General features: G+C 38.1%; 3 protein-coding genes across 3 annotated transcripts; 2 read left to right on the top strand and 1 right to left on the bottom strand.

Moving 5' to 3' along the window:
* The first annotated feature begins 483 nt into the window (after window positions 1–483).
* Window positions 484–6,515, top strand: slc16a5a (solute carrier family 16 member 5a). The gene is made up of 5 exons (XM_079476071.1): window positions 484–758; window positions 1,449–1,873; window positions 2,620–2,763; window positions 3,879–4,700; window positions 6,096–6,515. Exons 2-5 carry the CDS (start codon window positions 1,585–1,587, stop codon window positions 6,314–6,316), a joined length of 1,476 nt encoding a protein of 491 aa, XP_079332197.1. The 5' UTR covers window positions 484–758; window positions 1,449–1,584; the 3' UTR covers window positions 6,317–6,515.
* A 3,125-nt stretch (window positions 6,516–9,640) lies between these two features.
* tap2t (transporter associated with antigen processing, subunit type t, teleost specific) lies at window positions 9,641–15,208 on the top strand. Its single transcript, XM_079475752.1, has 12 exons — window positions 9,641–9,867; window positions 10,076–10,632; window positions 10,725–10,839; window positions 11,386–11,516; window positions 11,724–11,929; window positions 12,010–12,207; window positions 12,369–12,497; window positions 12,572–12,760; window positions 13,590–13,763; window positions 13,853–14,012; window positions 14,111–14,247; window positions 14,343–15,208. Exons 2-12 carry the CDS (start codon window positions 10,095–10,097, stop codon window positions 14,553–14,555), a joined length of 2,190 nt encoding a protein of 729 aa, XP_079331878.1. The 5' UTR covers window positions 9,641–9,867; window positions 10,076–10,094; the 3' UTR covers window positions 14,556–15,208.
* Window positions 14,554–19,075, bottom strand: faap100 (FA core complex associated protein 100). Its single transcript, XM_079475751.1, has 9 exons — window positions 18,756–19,075; window positions 18,561–18,679; window positions 17,757–18,427; window positions 16,597–16,815; window positions 16,347–16,503; window positions 15,396–16,260; window positions 15,198–15,314; window positions 15,025–15,111; window positions 14,554–14,923 (listed from the first exon to the last, which is right to left on the bottom strand). The coding sequence occupies exons 1-9, from the start codon at window positions 18,906–18,908 to the stop codon at window positions 14,792–14,794; spliced, it is 2,520 nt and encodes an 839-aa protein (XP_079331877.1). The 5' UTR covers window positions 18,909–19,075; the 3' UTR covers window positions 14,554–14,791.
* Window positions 19,076–19,401: the final 326 nt, after the last annotated feature.

The following is a 19,401-nucleotide window of genomic DNA, read 5'->3' on the forward strand; positions in this document are numbered from 1 at the left end:
TTGTTTTGGAAACATATTTTATTTGGTCTTTGGGAGAACAGTAGAATCAAGCACAGTCAGGTTTATATAATTAATTTTATTCTTTTAATGGCAAAATTTTATGTTCACAAATGTAAATTTTCCTGTAAAAAACCCTGTTTTACTTCATTCAACAAAGAAACTGAACTGTATATTGATTCAATCCGGTTTTCTATGAAGCAAAAAGCAATTAAAACATTAAAAATTTGTAAATTCTTTAATATCTTCATTTAAATTAACATTAACCCCCTAGTGTACATTTTATGTTATATTTATATGTTGTATTTCACTGTATGCACGAATGTATGTAAAGATTTTTTCTTGTTGTTAATAAAAAAAAAAAAAGATGACTGAAAAAAAAAAAAAAAAAAAAAAAAAACTGTATGAAGCCATAAGGCACACAAAAAATATCTAGGGGGTGCAAAACCCGCCTTTCTGAGAATACCAGAAGGCGGATGAGAGAGAATCGATGTGGGGTAAATGTTAAAAGGCAAGAGGAAATGCCAGGCATCGCCCGCGCTCAAATTTCTCTACGTGTTGACTGCAGTTAAAGGAGCCGTATCGCTTGCAGTTAAGTCCTGACTTCTTGTGTTAGTTTGGTAAGGTCGTGAGATTGTAATATAGATACATTGTTTGGGTTTTTATCGCTCCAACCCGAAGTGTCTCCTCCTCCGAGCATGACAGCAGTTTCTGCAGCACAATCGCCGCGCTGCCGTGGAAGAGGGAAATGCATTGAGAAGGTGAGTTCGTTCTTTGTCGATGCCGAATCGTGCTATAAATGTAATGCGGTTGAATATGACAGTGCGTTTGTTGTTCTCAATATGAGGGCGAAATGTTGACATCGTGAGCTCTACGCCCGGTGATGCAACCAGGCTACTTTAAAATGTAACATAAGTACGTGAACACTGTTTTGTTGTCGTCGATGTGTATGTTGGCTATGGCCGTTTAGGCGTGTAAGTTAAGCTTGTCCGTGTTTTCGCTCATATTTTAGAAATCATCTGTTACGTTTTTGTTCAGCGTCAATGTTTTTCACGTAACGTGATATCGCGTGCGCGTTCTCGGGAACAGCAGACCGTGACATTAATTGGTTGGTGCGATTTTCTACCGTAGTTTCAACGATTAACCATTTGTATGACCAATATCATGGAATAACTAGTTAAACATTATTAATTGTGTATCAATTATTTTAGGTTTACCGAGACTTTAGCTGTTTTTTCCATTTGGGTTGTAATGTATTCAGTTTTAGAGTCGACGTGTAGATATCACATCTCTAAACCCGTCAAAGGATTTCTAACGTGAATGTGATACGCCTTGAAAAGTAAACATAGACGAGTTTGACAAATCCATATTAAAAACTTTGTTGCATAATATTTACCATTGAATATTATAAATCTTGCCTCGTCAGTCACTCATTAAACATTTAATTGTAGGAGGTTTGCAAACAACTCTTGGATGGCATTGATATGCAAGGATGTCCGGCCCTTCTCTTCTGGTGCTTTTGAGAGCCCCAAATCTCCAGTTGGATAAAGTCAGACGGCAGTGACCTCGGTTCCATCGGACAAAAATATGGCTCCACAACAACCTGCTAGCATTGAAGAGCAATGCGAGCCTGAATCTGAGGAGGGAGAAAAAACAGGACCCGGACCCCCTTCAGAACATCCAATTGCCTATGATGCTCCGGATGGAGGCTGGGGATGGGTGGTTCTGCTCGCCACCATCGTTGTCTTGGCTCTCACGCTGGCCTTTCCCTCCTGTCTCAGCATCTTTTACTTGGATCTTCAGGTGGAATTTAATGCCACCAACAGCGAGGCATCTTGGGTGCCTTCAATAATGACTTCTGCTTTACATGTTGGAGGTGAGGATCTCACAGTACAGATCATAGGTAGACCAAAGCAGCTAACCACACTAGAGCCACGTGTTTACATTTCAGGATCATTTGTAGCTATTGAAACTTTTTGAAAGTATGAATACAACCTGGATGAGGGGTTGGCAAGTAAGTTTGCATCGGGCCAAAAAAACAGATTGATGTTAACATTGAAGCTAACTTTAGCTAGATGGTGAGAGAAAACAGCACCATCAAAGAGTCTTTAGAGGAAAGTTGACAGCGAAAATAGGGCATACAAAGTGGAATGGAAAGACAATAATGCATTCATCCTACCTTGTTTTTGTTAATGCAAAGCCAGTGTGGCTTATTGGCTCATATTGCTAGACATTGGTTTCTCCACTACTGTGAGAAGGAAGTTGTGGTCATTGTTTGACATCTCTTGGTTAAGACTGAGAACACATATTTAATATAAGCCTGTAGGAGACTATGAATAAAAAGCAGGTGTTGAATGGCCATCTAATTATGTTATTGACATATAAGTGTAACACTGTGAGCACTGACAGTAACAGTATCTGTAAGTTTGTATTGCCATATAAAAATTATGCGTCACATTTCTGTGACCTCTTGAGGTGCCATATGATTTATTTGTGCATCGACATTTGCCCAAACTATTTTGATCAATGCATGTCAATGTTCTAGGATAGGGAAAATGAACAGTAGGATTATGCCGTGGGGTAAGCCACCTTGAATTCAAGCTGTACGCATGTTTCTTCCAGGTCCTCTATGTAGTGTACTGGTGGAACGCTTCGGTTGTCGGGCTACGGTGATCTTCGGGGGTGTTTTGAGTGGTGTGGGGATGGCAGCCAGCTCCTTTTCAAATTCCATCGTTGAGTTATACATCACTACTGGGATCATAACAGGTCAGTACTGCAGGCTCGCATAGTAATAGATGATGATATTTTGGTTAATATTTATCACAATCTATATATTTTTGTGTTTGTCACTTATAATTATCACAAAGCTCTGTACTCTATTGGATCTGGCAAAAAAGTATTGCATTAGAATTCATTGCAGGGTTATAGATGTGACGTTTGCAGTCAAAACTACAATCTTGAAGAATACATTTATTTACAATTGGATTCAAAATTATTCAACTCCTAGGTACATAAAATGAAGGAAGGCTGTAAAACAAATCTGCATTGTTAATCCTTTGGAATTTAAAGAATTTAAATGTTGGTGCTTCTCTTCTGTTCTCTCCACTCATTTTCTAAAGAGTTCAAATCGTCTTATCTCTTTTCAGGTTTTCTCCAAATTCTAGAGGGCATTATCGGTGTTATCTTGGCAAAAAAAAGAGGCTGTTGAATAATTATAAGCAATCTGCATTAGAGAATTTTTATTTATTTCATAATGACATCCCCCCCCCCCCCATTTAAAATTATTTTCAATGAAATACCCAAAGGATTTATTAACGATGCTGATTTATTTTCACAACCTTCCTTGATCAAATAATGAATTCATTCATTAATTAGATAAATCATTTTGAGCCCGATTGTACACTGAACCTTCTGTTTAGATTATCCTAAAATCTTGTTGACAGAGTCACCACATCAAAAAAAAATATCGGTCTTTGCACGTTTTCTATTTAAAATGACGGAAACATACACGCAAGTTGTTTTTTGAGGGACATATTTTGTATGATTTCTGTGAATTAAAATTATAGAAGATACATTTTTATAGAAATTTTCATGTGCCAATTTATGAGGAATATGGACCGTTTTTGGATGTGACAGTTCTGAAAGAAGTATTTAGTATGAAAAACCGTAGCAAAAATTTTAATTCTTTAAGAACTTTGAGAGCTCATGATTATTTCAATCATCAAATTTTGACATCTGAGCTACCTTTACCTGTCCAATGAAACCACTCAGTAACTTTTATAAGTATGAAGTTTATCCTTGTTATGTTTTTTGTTTGTAATTTAGTCAGCAAGTTAGCAACCCATAACTCCATAACATGTAAGTTTGTGTTCACGCTACAGGTTTGGGTTTCTGCTTCAGCTTTCAGCCTGCTGTCACCATACTTGGGCATTACTTTGTGCGTCGTCGTCCATTCGCCAATGCGATGTCTTCCACTGGCACCGCTCTGGGCTTGTGTACATTGCCTTTTTTAGGAGACTATCTGCACCATAAACTTGGTTGGAGAGGGAGCTTTTTGGTGCTCGGCGCTGTTCTGCTCAACTGCTGTGTTTGTGGGGCTGTCATGAGACCGCTCAAGCCCCGCAAGCCAGAGGTGTTGAGGAACGGCCCCAGAGCCATCTCAGAAACAGGGCTGAAAGTGCGAGTGTTGGCAATGATTCAAAGTTTCCCATCATCTCTCAGACGAAACATGGCCTTTGACCTGTTCTGCAGTAACCTTCGATTTCGGGTTTTTTCATTGGGAATCACTTGGATGATGCTGGGATTTGTGGTGCCACTTATATACCTAGTCCCTTACGCAATGACCTATAAAATGGATCAAAGTCGAGCGGCTCTTCTGCTCTCCATCATGGGATTTGTCAACATTTTTGTGCGACCCCCCATCGGAGTGCTCTTCAGCCTACCCTGGTTCAAAGGTCGCCACATCTACGTGTTCTCAGCCGCGCTGGTGATAAACGGACTCAGTAACAGTATTTGTTGCATTGGCGCTAGTTTTCACGTGCTGTTAGCGTTTGTGGTTGTGTATGGAATTTCAATGAGCGTGGTCGGATCGCTGATGTTCACCGTTATGATGGACATAGTGGAGATGAACCGGTTCCCGTCTGCCCTCGGCCTGCTGTCAATCATGGAAAGCGTCACACTGTTGATAGGACCTCCACTCGCAGGTAACATGACAATCTTGTACTTAAGTGTTTTGAAGTTATGCTTGAAGTTTACCTTGTTTGCAGCTTGGTGAAAATAGGTGAGTAACCAAACCCACAGATTTAAAAGCCTCTAAACTCCAGATGACTTGCTTTTGACAATGCGGCTGTGCTGCTCTTTCAGCATTTCTACCAGAGACTCAAACATATTTTACTAGGGGGTAATGAAAGTGATGTGATACAAAACATTTAAGATATGCATCTTTTATCTACTGTATGCCTGCGAGTCAATACCAAACGTGTTCAGTTCCGGTCTGGACCAGTCAAGTTGTTCCACACTAGATTGAATCAATCATTTCTTTTTGAACCTTGCTCTGTGCAGAGCATCGTCATGAATGGGATAGAAAAGGACCCTGCCCAAACTGTTCTCTTGAATATTATTATATGCTCTCTGTAGGGTTAAGATTTCTACTCACCGAAATTAATAAAGAAGTTAAACCCTGTTGGCCAAAACAGAGGCTCAAGAGGATCTTTTCCCCTTAGACTCCTTGATATGCACATGCACTGTACCATTGTACTCATAAAACTGTCACAGATATTTGCACATTTCTGCATCCATTGCCATCCGCTGTCTACATCTACATGATCTCTTATTTATACCTGTATTTATTGTAAGTGAACCATCTTTGGAGTATACCAGATTAACATTTCACTGCAAGTTGTACATGCTTACAAAGTATACGTGACAAACAAAATCTTGTATCTAGAAGGGGGTGTCACAATGCTTCGTTCTGACACTTTAGTAGTGTTAAAAAACTAAAACCAGAAGTGTATCTAAGTCGGGGGTTTACGTCTTGCAAAAGAAGGTGTATATAGAAGAGGGTGTTCTGTACTGTATGTGACATGCTGGGTAAAGAACATGCTTCAACATGTTGAAGATGCAGTGAAGCGTACTGTTTTCTGTTGCATGATTCCTGTTATTACTCAACTGTGCTGTCAGTAAAGGAACAAGAACATTCCCAAACCATCTTGTCAGAGTAAGACATCACATTCTAAGTGGAAAAATAAGAGGGATTATGTAGAGGGTGTATGCCTGTGTACAGTGAACGGAGTGTCTCCTTCATTGTATAGCACTAATCTTGAGTTTTGTGGTTTGTGGGAGTTTCTGTTTCGAGTCTGGTCAAACTGACCGAGCTGTTTTCTTGCTCATATTTTCCCACACAGTGGTGTCAGTAGTTTGGCCAAGTATAACTTTGCACCTTGACGTGAGTGGGCCTTTGGCTTAGTGACAACCATTGACTTAGACCAGAGTCATTCTAGCCTACAAAGTCATACATTACTTATGTTTCGGTGGTTAGCATAAAAATAATTTCTCTTATTTCAAATTACATTTATTAAACTTTGCTATCTTTCTTACAGGAAAACTAATCGACAGTACTGAAGGCTTCACATATATGTTTCTGGCCTGCAGCATCTCAGTGACCTTATCAGCTCTGTTCCTTATGATTTCCTTTTATTGGCTGGACCGCCGTGACGCTGCCCAGAAGGACAATGGTTCTCCAGCTAAGCCTGCTGTTACTCTATTTAATGATGGCCAGTACAGCATTGTGCCTACAGGTGCGGCAATTTCCCCATCTTAAGAAACAGAAAACATCATTAACATATAAACCAGAACCAGGCTATCTATGTATTACAGCTCATAAAAATGTGTTGTATATGCATTGAAAAGTACCATGGATCTACATTGGATTATAGTAACAAGTGTACGGTAACTGTAATTGTTTACAGGAAAAAGTTTCTTTATTTTGGAATATTGAAGCTGTATGACTTGGACAAGTCAGGAAATGTTTAGCTTCAAAGTTATTTTGTTATTGTCATACGATCTCCAGTTTTATCTCGTCATCTCATGAATATATATATATAATATAATATATAATACACTGTGCTGGTATCATAATACCCCACAGACTTAATGAAGTACACACAATGTGAAACCCTGAAGAGTGATCGATTTGTGATATGGGCCCGTATTCACAAAACGTTTTATCTTAACACTAAGAGGTCTCCTAAACAGCAGTAAACGTTTTTAGTTAAAAGTTTCCACTTAAAACCTATTCACAACGCTGCTGAGAGCAACTTTTACTAAGGAGCAGAAGGAAATCTAAGCCAAGAGAAAGGGTGGGGTTGACCTTTTTGCTATGGATGATGACAGCAAGCTTACTGTATATGACCACAGAAATTGGCTGATAGAGTATGGGGCTGGTAGAGTATTTATTCATAGGAATATTATAGAATGAGTTATCACGCTGACATATTCAAATTAAGATCTTAAAATAAAAATGAACTCATATTCCAATAAAATATTTTAAAACATAATTGTTGCCATATTCAAATTAAGATGATAATATATAAAGTTATTAAGTTAGTACATATTAGAAAGGTACTTATTAAACAAGTGAAGAGTTTTTACAAGTGAGGACATTTACAAAAACTTTTCTAAATTCATGTTTTTTATTGTGCAATCCGATTAATATCAATCAAACAGTTCGGAGTTATCTTTTGCAATTAAACTATACTATGTCCATATATATATAAAGTATAAGTTCATTGTCATGAAATTTTGGTAAAATGTTTACATTTCAAGGCAGACTGCTGGTCTAGAAGTGTTGAGAGATGGTCTTATTGACTTAGGAGCCCTTTTCACTACTCCTTACGTCTCACAAGTTTAGGAGCTAGTTTCACTTTGTGAAATACTCTTGGCACAAAAATGTAGGAGTCCTTAGATTAGGACTGACACGGCCATTATTTTTCTCCTAAATCGGCAAGTTAGGAGCTACTTTTAGCCTTAATATTTTTGGTGAATATGGGCCCTGTTCCTTGAAAGTCTTGTTTTACTGAAAGTACATGACCCACATTTCATGAAACTTACAAATCGTTGGTGTCCTTCTGAAACCTTAGATGACCAAATTTGCTGTTTTCGGGAAATGGAAGAAAACAATTTAATGATTAGATATCTTGTTGTCAAAGTTGACAAGCACTTTCCATACTTTTAATTGGTTAGATATTTGCAAAACCCAGTGACAAACAAAGGCTGACTAATAATAATGATTTAAGGTAAACAAAACCCACGAAATATGGAGTTACAGGGTTTCAGAAGGACAGTAAGAAAATACAGCAGTCACATTTCAAAAACTTTTCATTGACCATTTCTCAGTGAGATTTGACTTTAATCTTTAAGAATGCGCCTTTGGGGAGGATTGATATGTTCATGGATTAGAAGCGTATCAAAGACTCTTTCACCAGTGAGTGTATATTTTATTATGATTTACTGTAGAATACAACAAGCATTACATTTCAAGATTATTTATATGTCGAGTAGCTATGTTTTCTCATGTGCTCTATTGTCATAGTGCTATCGTTTTGTTTACCAAAGCCAATGCCACGCTATAGAGGGGGAGTTGAGTGTCATACATATCTATTAAAAAATATTTAGTACAGTAATAAAATGTATTTCTATATTAAAGGCAAATATATTTGGAATTTTACTAAATTTGTAAGCAGATACATGCTGTGCTTTCTCATTGCAATCAATAAAAATGTTGTAGTCCCATGGACTAACTTCATGCTGCTGCTTTGTCTTTTTTGAAAGTTCATTGAAGTTATTGTATAAAAGTTTATATCATGCTGTCCTTTCTAAACCTTGGATGTCAAAATTCAGGAAATTGAAAAAACACTGTACTTTTTAAATGATTAAATACTGTGTTGTCAATGTTGATGACAAACATTTTTTAATACTTTCATTGGTTAGATATTTGCAAAACTCATTGACAAACATTAAGGGTTACAAATAAAAAGGATTTATGGCAGAAACATAAAATCACAAGATATGAAGAGACAACATTTCAGAAGGACAGCAGCATTATGCTATTTAAAGGGATAATTCTTCCATCGTTTTTCTTAGCCTCATTTCATTTTAAGCCTGTATGACTTTCTTCTGCAGAACATATAAGAACGTTGGTAACCAAACAACACTAGTCCCCATGGACTTCCATTGTATGGACACCAATCCACTATGATGTCAGTTTTCCTTCGTGTTATATGGAAAAAAGCTAGAGACAGCATGTTTTGTACTTGGCAGTGAATCATATATTTACTACAAACAAGACAAACCTCTCCTCTCTAATGCACTTCTAGCAAAGAAAATTGTGTTTGGGTTCACCCAAAAATAAAAATTCTGCCATCATTTATCAAACCTTTATGAATTTCTTTCTTCTGATGAACACATACAATGATATTTGTAAGAATGTCAAAGTCCAAACAGATCTCATCCCCCCATTTACTGCCATGGTAGGTAAAATAAATACTATGAAAGTTAATGGGGGATGAGATCCATTGTTTGGCAAAACAAAGAAATGTATACAGGTTTAGATATTAATAGTTAATGATGACAGAATTTCTGACAGATGTCAGAATGTTAAATGCTTCCTCGTTTTCAAGTGTCTCCTAAATAAATATTTTTATTACAACAATGATGCAAAACATGATCTTTTATACATCTTGAACATACATATTTCACACAATTTTCTAAGAATATACAGAACTAGGCAAGAAGAAAAACAATCATCCTATAGTAACGTTACATGGAGATTTCAGGATTGCATAGGTAGCTGGCTTGAACACCGATAGGATTGTCGATGAGAACATATCCCAGCACATGCATTTTTGTTTCTAAAGGAAACATTCTGATACAATACCACAAAGAAATGTTAAACGCATACCATTAACTCACAGGCAAATTAGCTTTCCGTTTATTATTATTGTGATCTTTTAATAAATCTTATTGTGCTGAATACATGTAAATATCATTGCTAAGAAGTCATACCGGCCAAACAGCGCTCTCTGCTGGACACTTATAGAACTTGAGAGCGCTCGTACGACGTCATGATGCGCGTCATATAATATTCACTCATATAATGCACACGAACACGTGTGCAGACTACATCGTGTGATCAATATCACCGCATATATATTCTATACGAACCCATTTTTTGTCGCTTGTTATAATAGTGCGAATATACGTGTCATTGATTGTCACCGCCCACGGTGAAACTGAAATCGAAACCAAGCCACTCTCAGACAAATTGTAATAGTGCCATGGCCCTCCAGAAGAATATATAATATACAGTTTATGGTAAGACATTTATTATTCGTTAAGACATCTATTATTCGTTAAGTGCTCAGGTCTATATTAGTCTTGCACTCGAGAGCACGCGAGCACTGTAACTTATGTGTTTACTTGTACTGTTTATCCTTCTGTTATTAACTATTTATTGGCGAAATGTCAATAAAACGCGTCTAGAAGACGTTGCGCTTAAACGATTCATCTCTTGTCTTTTCAGTTTCTTGTAACATTTAAAGATGATCCCAAAGGCTCACTCCATAATATCCATTACGACAATAACAGCACATGTGTATCTGCTGGGCTGTGATCTCGTCCTCTGGGCTTGTGTTTGGGCTGTGCTGCTGAGGTTGGATGGAGAAGGCAGTCTGGATTTAAGAAGCCTGTGGGCTTTCAGAGTCATCAGCTGGGCTGGACTTTATGTACTGAGCACACTGGTGGCTGACAACACTGTCCGGCCTTTCCTGAAGCGATGGGTTGCTTTATTGAGCTTCTTACCTGCGGTGTTTGACAGTGTGCAGACGATGCTACGGGGGACTGTAAGAGGTTTCAGCCCTGTTCCTGATCCAGGCATGGTGGTCCTGAGCTCTGCCACATCAACTCTTGTATATGTGGTGATGGAGACGGCCTTCCCACATGGTGGATCAGTAAAGGGTTCCAGAAACAAGAAAAAGGATGAAGAGGCAAAGGCACTGCTGATGAGAGTGATTCACTACTCCAGACCGGACTACCTTCATCTGGGGGCTGCCTTTATTTTTCTCAGTCTGGCAGCGTTGTGTGAGTTTAAAGCCTGAGCCAGAGTAAATCCTTATAGCAAATTTAGTTATTTTTAAGATAGAAAAAATATTGTTTATTTTCTTTTTTTATAGTTGAGACATTCATCCCATACAGTATTGGGAAGGTTGTTGACCACCTGAGTGGAAAATATCAACACAACAACTTCTTGTGGGCTATTGGACTCATGGCACTTTGCTCACTAGGAAGGTAAATGTACATTTGAACTAATGTTGTTTGGAATTACGGTGTCACAGTATCTGATATTAACAATTGGGATTATAGATATTTTGGAGATACTACACATAAAATACTACTGTAAATAACGCCATTATATGGTTGACACGCCAACATAGTACTGTATTGTATGTGGCGGTTTTGCACCCATTTAAAAGGATAGGTCATCCGAAAATGAAAATTCTGTCATCATTTACTGACCCTCTTGTCATTTGAAACCTGTATGACTTTCATACGTTGGAAACCGAACGACGGCGGTACCCTTTGACTTCTATTGTATGGACACAAAACCAATGTAAGTCAACGGGTACTGCCGTTGTTCGGTTATCGACATTTTTCAATTTATCTTCCTTTGTGTTTCGTGTCTGAAGAAGAAAGAAAGTCATACAGGTTAAAAATGACAAGAGGGTGAGTAAATGATGATAGAATTTTCCTTTTTGGGTGAATATCACTATTATCCCTAGAATTTTATTTAGCATTTTTGGCCTTAACTCTCTCTGCATTTGTCGTGTCTTGAAGTTCTATGTTCAGCGGTCTTCGTGGAGGAATGTTCATGTGTAGCCTCAGCAGACTCAACAAGAGAATTCGACACATGCTGTTCCAGAAACTTATGAAGCAGGAGATCAACTTTTTTGAAGAAAACAAACCAGGTATGCTTACCTCTTCAAATAATACTCAACTTCATACACATAGGCATCATACACACATACGCATCACACACGTTCATCTTATTCAATTCTTTTTAATAGATCTAACGTCTAAATGTGTACTATCAATAATAGTGGCCCATGAAAAATGATAAGGGGGGACCCAGGTCTCATGCACCCATTCAATGAGAAATATTATTTTTATTACAGGAAGTCTGACTTCACGATTGATCTCTGACACGGATAGGATGGGGCGTTCCGTGGCCATGAACGTAAACGTGTTACTGCGCAGTCTGGTGAAAACATGCGGCATGCTGTACTTTATGCTGGGCCTGTCTTGGCAGTTAACACTCCTCACGTGCATCGAGATGCCACTTCTTGCTTTCATTCAGAATGCTTATAACAACCTCTACCAGGTAAGCAAACCACTGGAAACCTCTTAGTTAACCTTAAGTGTTTTTTGTCCTGTAAATGATTTTGTCCTATTTCCCCACAGAAAACATCCAGAGAGATTCAGGACTGCAATGCAGAGATTGCAGAGTTAGCAACTTCTGTTATCGGGTCAATGAAGACGGTACGCAGTTGTAAAGGGGAGGCTCAGGAGCAGAGGAGATATGAACAGGCCTTAAACAGAAAGTTCCAAGTTTTGACACGAAAGGGCATCAGCAGTAATGTTCACCTCTTAATACGAAGGGTAAAGCATCATACACAGTCCCATATGGAACAAACTATATAAATATTTGTAAAGTTAATAAGAATGACACATAATAATAAAATGTACATTTTGTTTTCTAAAGACTGTCTGATTTATATGTGTTAGAACCTTTAATAAAAGAAACTTATTTTACATTCTAGTTAATTACAGTGAGCTTGAAAGTAGCAATGTTGATCCAAGGTCGTAATCTCATCTCCAGTGGACAGCTAAGCAGCGGAAGCCTCCTTGCGTTTGTGTTTTATCAGAAGGACATGGTGTCCAACATGAAGGTAAGATTAAGCATAAAGATTTACAGCAAGATCGTTCAGATGAGACTAAAAATGCCAGTCCATTATATTTTCAGCAACTGGTGTATATCTATGGAGACATGTTGAACACTGTGGGCTCAGCGGTGAAGGTCTTTCAGCTGCTCGACAGGAAGCCGAGGATGAGAGAGGAAGAAGGTCTTGCCCCTGAGAAACTGAAGGGAAAACTGACCTTTGAGAAGGTCACTTTTTCTTACAGCTCACGCCCTGATAATAAAGCCCTTGAGGTAAAACTTTTATTTCCTTTACAAAAAATATGATTATTTAAATGTGCTATAAGTATATTTCTGTAAAACTAAAAAAGAAGAAAGTATACTTTGTCAACTTTTTATTCTGGAACACGGAATACATTTTTTACTTTGAAAGGAGATATACCCGAAAATATAATGAAGTAGTCTATGTATACTTATACTTAGGATACTTTCACTAGTAGTTTACTGAAAGTATACTTCAAATTGTATTTAAAGTAAAAAATGTGCTGCAAATATTGAACAAGTTAACTATAAGTTTACAAATTAAAAACATAGTACAAATGCAAAACATAGTTGTAAACTTGTTGCACTTAACATTACATTTGTAATTATACTTTTACTAACTATAGTAGTACTAACCCTGTTGAAAAATACTGCTATGCTGGTTAGTATAAATCCTTAAATATAAATCCAGTGCACTGATATTCGTATACTTACTACAAGTACACATTAAACTATACTTTAACTTATGCATACTCAATAAAATTAACTTGAAGTATACCTATCTTTGAACATTATGCTATTTCTTTTCATTAAAATTAATACTAATGATAATAATAACATTAGAATATATTTAATAGAATAACTATTTTAATCTGCAATAATATTTTATTTGTTCCAAAAGAGTAAAATATAGCATGTTTTATATTTGGACAGCTCAATTTTGTTGAATAAATCTTATATTTGTAATAATTCTTAATATTTATTGAATTAGAGGTGCACCAAAATACACCAGAAAATATTTGAACACACCATCCCCTTGAAATTGTTTTACAATTCTACCACTGTGTATAACTTCTTGCAGTCTGTGACTTTGGAATTAAGTCCAGGGAAGGTGACAGCGTTGGTGGGGCCCTCTGGTGGTGGCAAGACCTCTTGTGTATGCTTGATGCAAAGATTCTACGAACCCCAGGATGGTGAAGTGTTTCTGGATGGAGAACCTCTATATCGCTATCAACACCAATACTTCCATCACAAGGCAGGCAATAATAACTAGCAAGTACAACACCAACTTGTATTCTGTCATTGGACAGTTTGTTGACTGAGGTTTTGGTCTCTTTGGCTCAGGTGGCGATGGTATCCCAGGATCCAGTGCTATTCTCTGGTTCTGTGAGATATAATATTGAGTATGGTTTGCAGGACTGCACTATCGAAAAAATCGAGGAAGCTGCTCGGAAAGCCAACGCACACCACTTTATATGCAACCTGGAACAGGGATATGACACAGGTATGAATAATGTGATACTTAAAATATCCAGTCCACATGAATCCATTCTGTTTTCAATCTTCCTTCTCCTGTTTGACTTTGTTAACTCTGCTGTTTAGATGTTGGTGAATGTGGTGACCAGCTGTCTGGAGGGCAGAAGCAGTGTATTGCTCTAGCCCGAGCTCTGATAAGAAACCCACAGATTCTCATCTTAGATGAGGCAACCAGTCACATGGACTGTAGCACACAACAAGCAGTACACACTCCTTTATAAATAAAACATCTTAAAAATATATTGTAATGAAACATCAGCTATTATGCTTTTACACTGTTCATTTCTTAATTTTCCAGATCCAAGATGTGCTCAATAAAATCACAGATCAGACCGTATTGGTGATAGCTCACCGTTTGGAGACTGTGGAAAAAGCACATCACATTATCTTTATGGAGGACGGGAAGGTTATGGAAGAAGGAACTCACCAGCAACTGATGGCCAATGAGAAAGGAAGATATTATCGACTTAAGGAAAAACTCTTCCATACTGAGCCACATCCAAGAGACTGAGTCAGATATATTTTTTATTTTGATAAACGTATTTGCTACGAGCTAACCATTTGTACACTTCTGAAAAAAGATTTGAAGAAATTTTGCATGAACTACAAATAGAAGAAGTACAATGTGGGTTCACAGTGTGCAACACATGAAACGGAAAGAGTCTGCATTGTAGCAGAGAAGTTGTGAACCAGTAACCATTATATATATTAAATAATACAATGCAAAAGATGTGGTGGATAATGAAATCAAATAAGGACCAGTGGGGTTGCCCTCAGCTGCAGAAAAATGCGAAACAGGATCTCAGAGGTCTTGTTCATCTCTGTTGATCCACCAAGAGCTGCTTGATTGTAAGCGTCCTGAAGGTCTTTATAAAGAGACTGAGAAAAGAAAAGACAGTTGTTTTTCAGACACTGTTTGTGACGTAGTATGCAAACTAGATCTAGACCTGTTGCAAGAAAAAAAGGGTGATGAGGTCTACCTCAACATGACGGACGGTTTCACACAACCTTTGTGCTTGTAAAGGCTTTGTATGCCCACGATTTGCTGTTTTGTCCTCGAGCAGCACCTGTTTGGAAATGTAATGATCTGTACATTACATCAAATTGCAAGTTTTTATATATTTGAGATTGAAAGATTTTGTAATAAAAGCACCTGTAGACGCCTCAGAATTGCATGATGCAGTCCAAACAGCGCCACCATAGACAAACTCTCCACCCGGATCTCAAGGACATCTAGAGGTCCTTCAGAACTAAAATCTTCCAGAGTCATCTAGAGAACATACATGATAAACTCTCCTGTAAATTGATCATGTTCTGAACTGATTATAATAGATAAACGAGTAATGGGCACCTCTTTGGCCAGTAGCTTGACTGGCTGTCCATCAGGGCTGTACGCACATACAACTTGCGTTTTAATAGATGTGCGTTCTGCTGTCTCCTGCTTATAAACCAACCAGTTTAGTACAGATGAACATATTTCCACACTGCTAGTGGCTGAGAGGTGCAGTTTGCTCTTAAGAAGCTCCGACGATACCCTCACCACCACCGGAAGGGGTCCTGATGTAGGAACAATATCAGAGTCATGTGTTCGGACTCCTTTTGAACGCAAAAAGGCTTGGATGCCATCCGCGGCAGTGTTGTGTCTGATAATGTTACCAGGAGAAAAGGCTCTTTCCAGCCTTAATGAATCAAGCCAATCTACAGTTAAAGTGTTCAGTGGTACGCTGATGGACCCCATACCTTTTAAGAGCTGTGATACAGCTTCGGATGCTTCGGAGCTGAATAAAGCCGTTAGAGTAAAAGCAAGTGAGCAATAGATGTTTACTGGCAGCTCGCCTACTCTTTCAAGAGGAATCGTGACATCCAGTTTTTCACTGCAATCCAGTTTCTGGATTGGAAATGAGTACGTCCTGGATGTGCACTCTGTATTTGCAGTCTGAGATGTGGATAATGGATGTACCTGAAGGCACAAAGTCCAGCCCTGTCCCAACGTATACATGCTTGCGTTTTCTAGTACACACGTGAAAGTCAACAACTCTTTCTGTAGCAGTGAGCTCCATCTGGCCGCACCGTGACAGCTGATTGGTTGTATGCACTTATTCAGTTCCTTGTCATTTCCATGATTGGCCAACAGGAGGTTGCAAACACTCATGACTTGATTCAGATGCTTGAGAGATTCATTTTTCTCCTGCAGTTTGTGTTTCAAAGACTCTGCCCTGAAAAACAGTAAAAATAGATATTTTGTGTTTTTTATCTGGTGTTCGAAACCTGCACCTATTGGAAAATGAAATATCAATCTTACTTCTCCCAAACATTTCCAATGGATGACAGGAGATCCTTTACTCTCTGGCCGGCTTGAGATGAGGAAAACCTGGATTCGTTTTCTTTATTGGGCCCTTGAGGAAAGTTCACCTGCATGAGTCTTCCACTTGAAGATAAGGCCAACAAATGCACAGATCCTTCAAATGCAAACACAAGTTTTTGTGTAAGGAATTAAACGTTTCAAATTTTGAAAATGAACAAACAGATCCAGCTGACTGGACATACAGTACCTGTGGCATTAGCGAATGGTCCAGCCAGTGCTACAACCCTGCATACACCAAGACTGATTGAGCTCAGAGCTGGCTGTTGAGGTTCAGTTGCTGCTTCGGTTTCTGTTGAAGTTTTAGTGAGCTGAAGAGCTTGTAGGTCATTCAGAGAGCTGTAGAACAGGTATTTATCATCAGCGCAGGCGCACAGAACCGGTCCTCGTACACTATGTTCATTGAAGCCTGTAGAGTAGATTGAACTGAGTAGTAAAAATGATTGAGATAGATCTTTTAGATGCCAAGGAGGCAGCACCCAAATATAATCATTTTAGTGTTACGGACCCATATCCTTAAATCTGACAAAACTGGTCTAACTTGCGCGAACTATTTTTTAAAGGTGTCAGTGAACCCTGCTTATCAGGTACAGGAGGCAGAATTTGCACTTAGAAAGGTAAGTTAATGTTTATACATGCATGAAAAATACCCCTTGGTAAGGTTTTAGTTGTGTTTAGTTTGGACATATAAGCAACTTCCACCAGGACTAATGACTTGTCGTGAATGCATCCTGTGTGCTCAGCAGAACAAAGACATTTATACAGGTTTGGAACAATCTGAGGGTGAATAAATGATGTTCATTAAACATGAATTTTCATTTTTGGGTGAAGTATCCCTTTAATCACATTATTTATTTACTTAAATAATCAACTAGACTATTCACTAATTTTGTTATTTGAATCACATTTTTTTATTTTATCTTTCACTATTTTAATGTATTGCTAAATGTATAAATTATTTATCTTAAATTTTTACATTTTACTTTTTTAATCTATTTTTATATTTATCACACTTTTATGTATTTAGTTTAACTAAAAGTAATTAAATTAAATGTTTATTATGAACTATTTATTTTTGTTATTTTAATATAATTTTATTACCATTTATTATAATTTTTAGGCCTATTTTTATTCTTTCTATAGATTTCTTTTTTTACAGTTAGGCTTTTCAGCAGACCCCTGCTTGAAAAACCCTGAATTAGGCACATTTAAGTCTGACAAAAGCCTGACAGTGTTTCTGTAGCTCAACAGGTAGCGCATAGCACTTAAAACGTCATTGGTTTGATCCTCATGGACAACAAAATACATAAAATGATTCACCCAATTGCACTGTAAGTGATTGATTCTTACTATAATCCGCCTCCTTGCTTTCGGAACTGGTCTCCTTGCTTCTGACCAACAGAAGTTTGCCCCTTTGACCAAGTGCGACCAAACATCGAGGTCCATCGTCCCCTGAATCGCAGGTTCCAATGAATATGATTGGCTGTTCTAAGCTTTGGAGCACTCTGATCGGCGATCTGTGCTCACCTCTTGGACCATCCATTTGGGGGAGGAGCAAAGGAAGGCAACAAATACGGCCATCAGGTAAACCACAGAGAAGGACTGGAGAACCGACTAAAGAGGCATCTACTCCAAACAAGAGCCTAAAGAGACGAAGCTCAAGATAAGGATGGAGCTCAGACTTGTGAGAGACGGCAGGGTAGATGCAAGTCAGGACAGGAGAGGACTTCCTACTTTTTTCTTCATCTATTCTCTTTATAACATCTTCTGTGGTGTTCGAAGAGTTTTGTGTCGCTTGGGTGTTGACGGTTGTGACCTGGAAGCATGCAAGTTTATGCAGGGGCTTGGATCCAGGCTCTTGGTAGACATCAAAACTCCAGGTGAACTTGTCAAGGCTAAGAGTCACAAGCATCTTCTCGACTAAGATGATTGCTCGCAGGCTCGTGTTTTTGAGGACAATGCAGTCATCTGAGACTCTGGTCACAAGAGGGTCAGTACTTTTGCTCACAGAAGCTGAAGAACTAGAAGGATAAACAGCTGATGGTTCATTTTGTAATGAAAACTATCAGAATTTGTATTGCATTTTACTAGGACACTTAAAAGCTGTCCGACAAGTTAAATATGTGAAGTATAACAGGAAGTAAGTATCATTACCTTGAAGGTGGGGGAAGAGTGGTGCAGTAAAGTCCACCGTTCTCACACAGGACATATAGTCGAAGTTTATCATCACTTAATGCCACATAAGTCACTGGAGTTCCGTAGCGGAGTACAGTCTGAAAAGCAACATTTATTACAATGTGAGCTTGTAACAAAACAGCTGTATTATAGTAGATGTGTAAAGTTAATTACCGTGATTCTGTTTTCCTGAATATGAAACACAAGTACATGACTGTCTCCACAGGTCAAGATCAGATTCGTGTCGTATTGAATGATGCGCGATGAGTGTGACTGACAGTCACTAAACTCGGATAAATACTCCACACTACACCGCGTAGCGTCCATTGCTACATAACGCACACGATTGTATCACGTTCCTCACGATAAGTTCAAGACATGAATGCTGCTACCAAAAGTGATGTTTAATAATATGACAGAAACGTTTCTTATTTCATGTACGCGCCGCTACAGTAACCAATGAGGTTCTTCTTCTTCTTCTAACACTAAACATTATCAACTAGATTACAGCATACCGCCACCTGCAGGTGAACGACAGGGATGATTAATCTTAAACAGGGTGTTTTATTATTTGGTTACTTTATTTATTAAAACAAAATATAACCCCCGAGTAAGATTAATACATATAATGAAAGTATTTTTTAATTCATACGTTTATTTTGTGTGTGTGTGTGTGTGTGTGTGTGTGTCCTTTATGTTCTCAAACTGGTGGCCTCGAAATGGTTCCAGGGGGCCACAGATTTTATGAATCATACATTTTGTGCAATCAAACATTAAAATAATAAAACCACCAACCAAAATAATTCATGTTTTAGCATTG

Source organism: Barbatula barbatula (genome assembly GCF_947034865.1).
Source record: "Barbatula barbatula genome assembly, chromosome: 16".
NCBI classification, from domain to species: Eukaryota; Metazoa; Chordata; class Actinopteri; order Cypriniformes; family Nemacheilidae; genus Barbatula; species Barbatula barbatula.

Bases quoted from the DNA above. Each gene is read 5' to 3' on its own strand.
- slc16a5a (XM_079476071.1), top strand. From the start codon at position 1,585: ATGGCTCCACAACAACCTGCTAGCATTGAAGAGCAATGCGAGCCTGAA. The intron at 1,874-2,619 runs GTGAGGATCTCA...TGTTTCTTCCAG, and splicing joins TTCTGCTTTACATGTTGGAG to GTCCTCTATGTAGTGTACTG. The intron at 4,701-6,095 runs GTAACATGACAA...TCTTTCTTACAG, and splicing joins GATAGGACCTCCACTCGCAG to GAAAACTAATCGACAGTACT.
- tap2t (XM_079475752.1), top strand. From the start codon at position 10,095: ATGATCCCAAAGGCTCACTCCATAATATCCATTACGACAATAACAGCA. The intron at 11,930-12,009 runs GTAAGCAAACCA...ATTTCCCCACAG, and splicing joins CTTATAACAACCTCTACCAG to AAAACATCCAGAGAGATTCA. The intron at 14,248-14,342 runs GTACACACTCCT...TTAATTTTCCAG, and splicing joins ACTGTAGCACACAACAAGCA to ATCCAAGATGTGCTCAATAA.
- faap100 (XM_079475751.1), bottom strand. From the start codon at position 18,908: ATGGACGCTACGCGGTGTAGTGTGGAGTATTTATCCGAGTTTAGTGAC. The intron at 18,428-18,560 runs GTAATGATACTT...TTATCCTTCTAG, and splicing joins ACTCTTCCCCCACCTTCAAG to TTCTTCAGCTTCTGTGAGCA. The intron at 15,112-15,197 runs GTGCTTTTATTA...ATTTCCAAACAG, and splicing joins CAATTCTGAGGCGTCTACAG to GTGCTGCTCGAGGACAAAAC.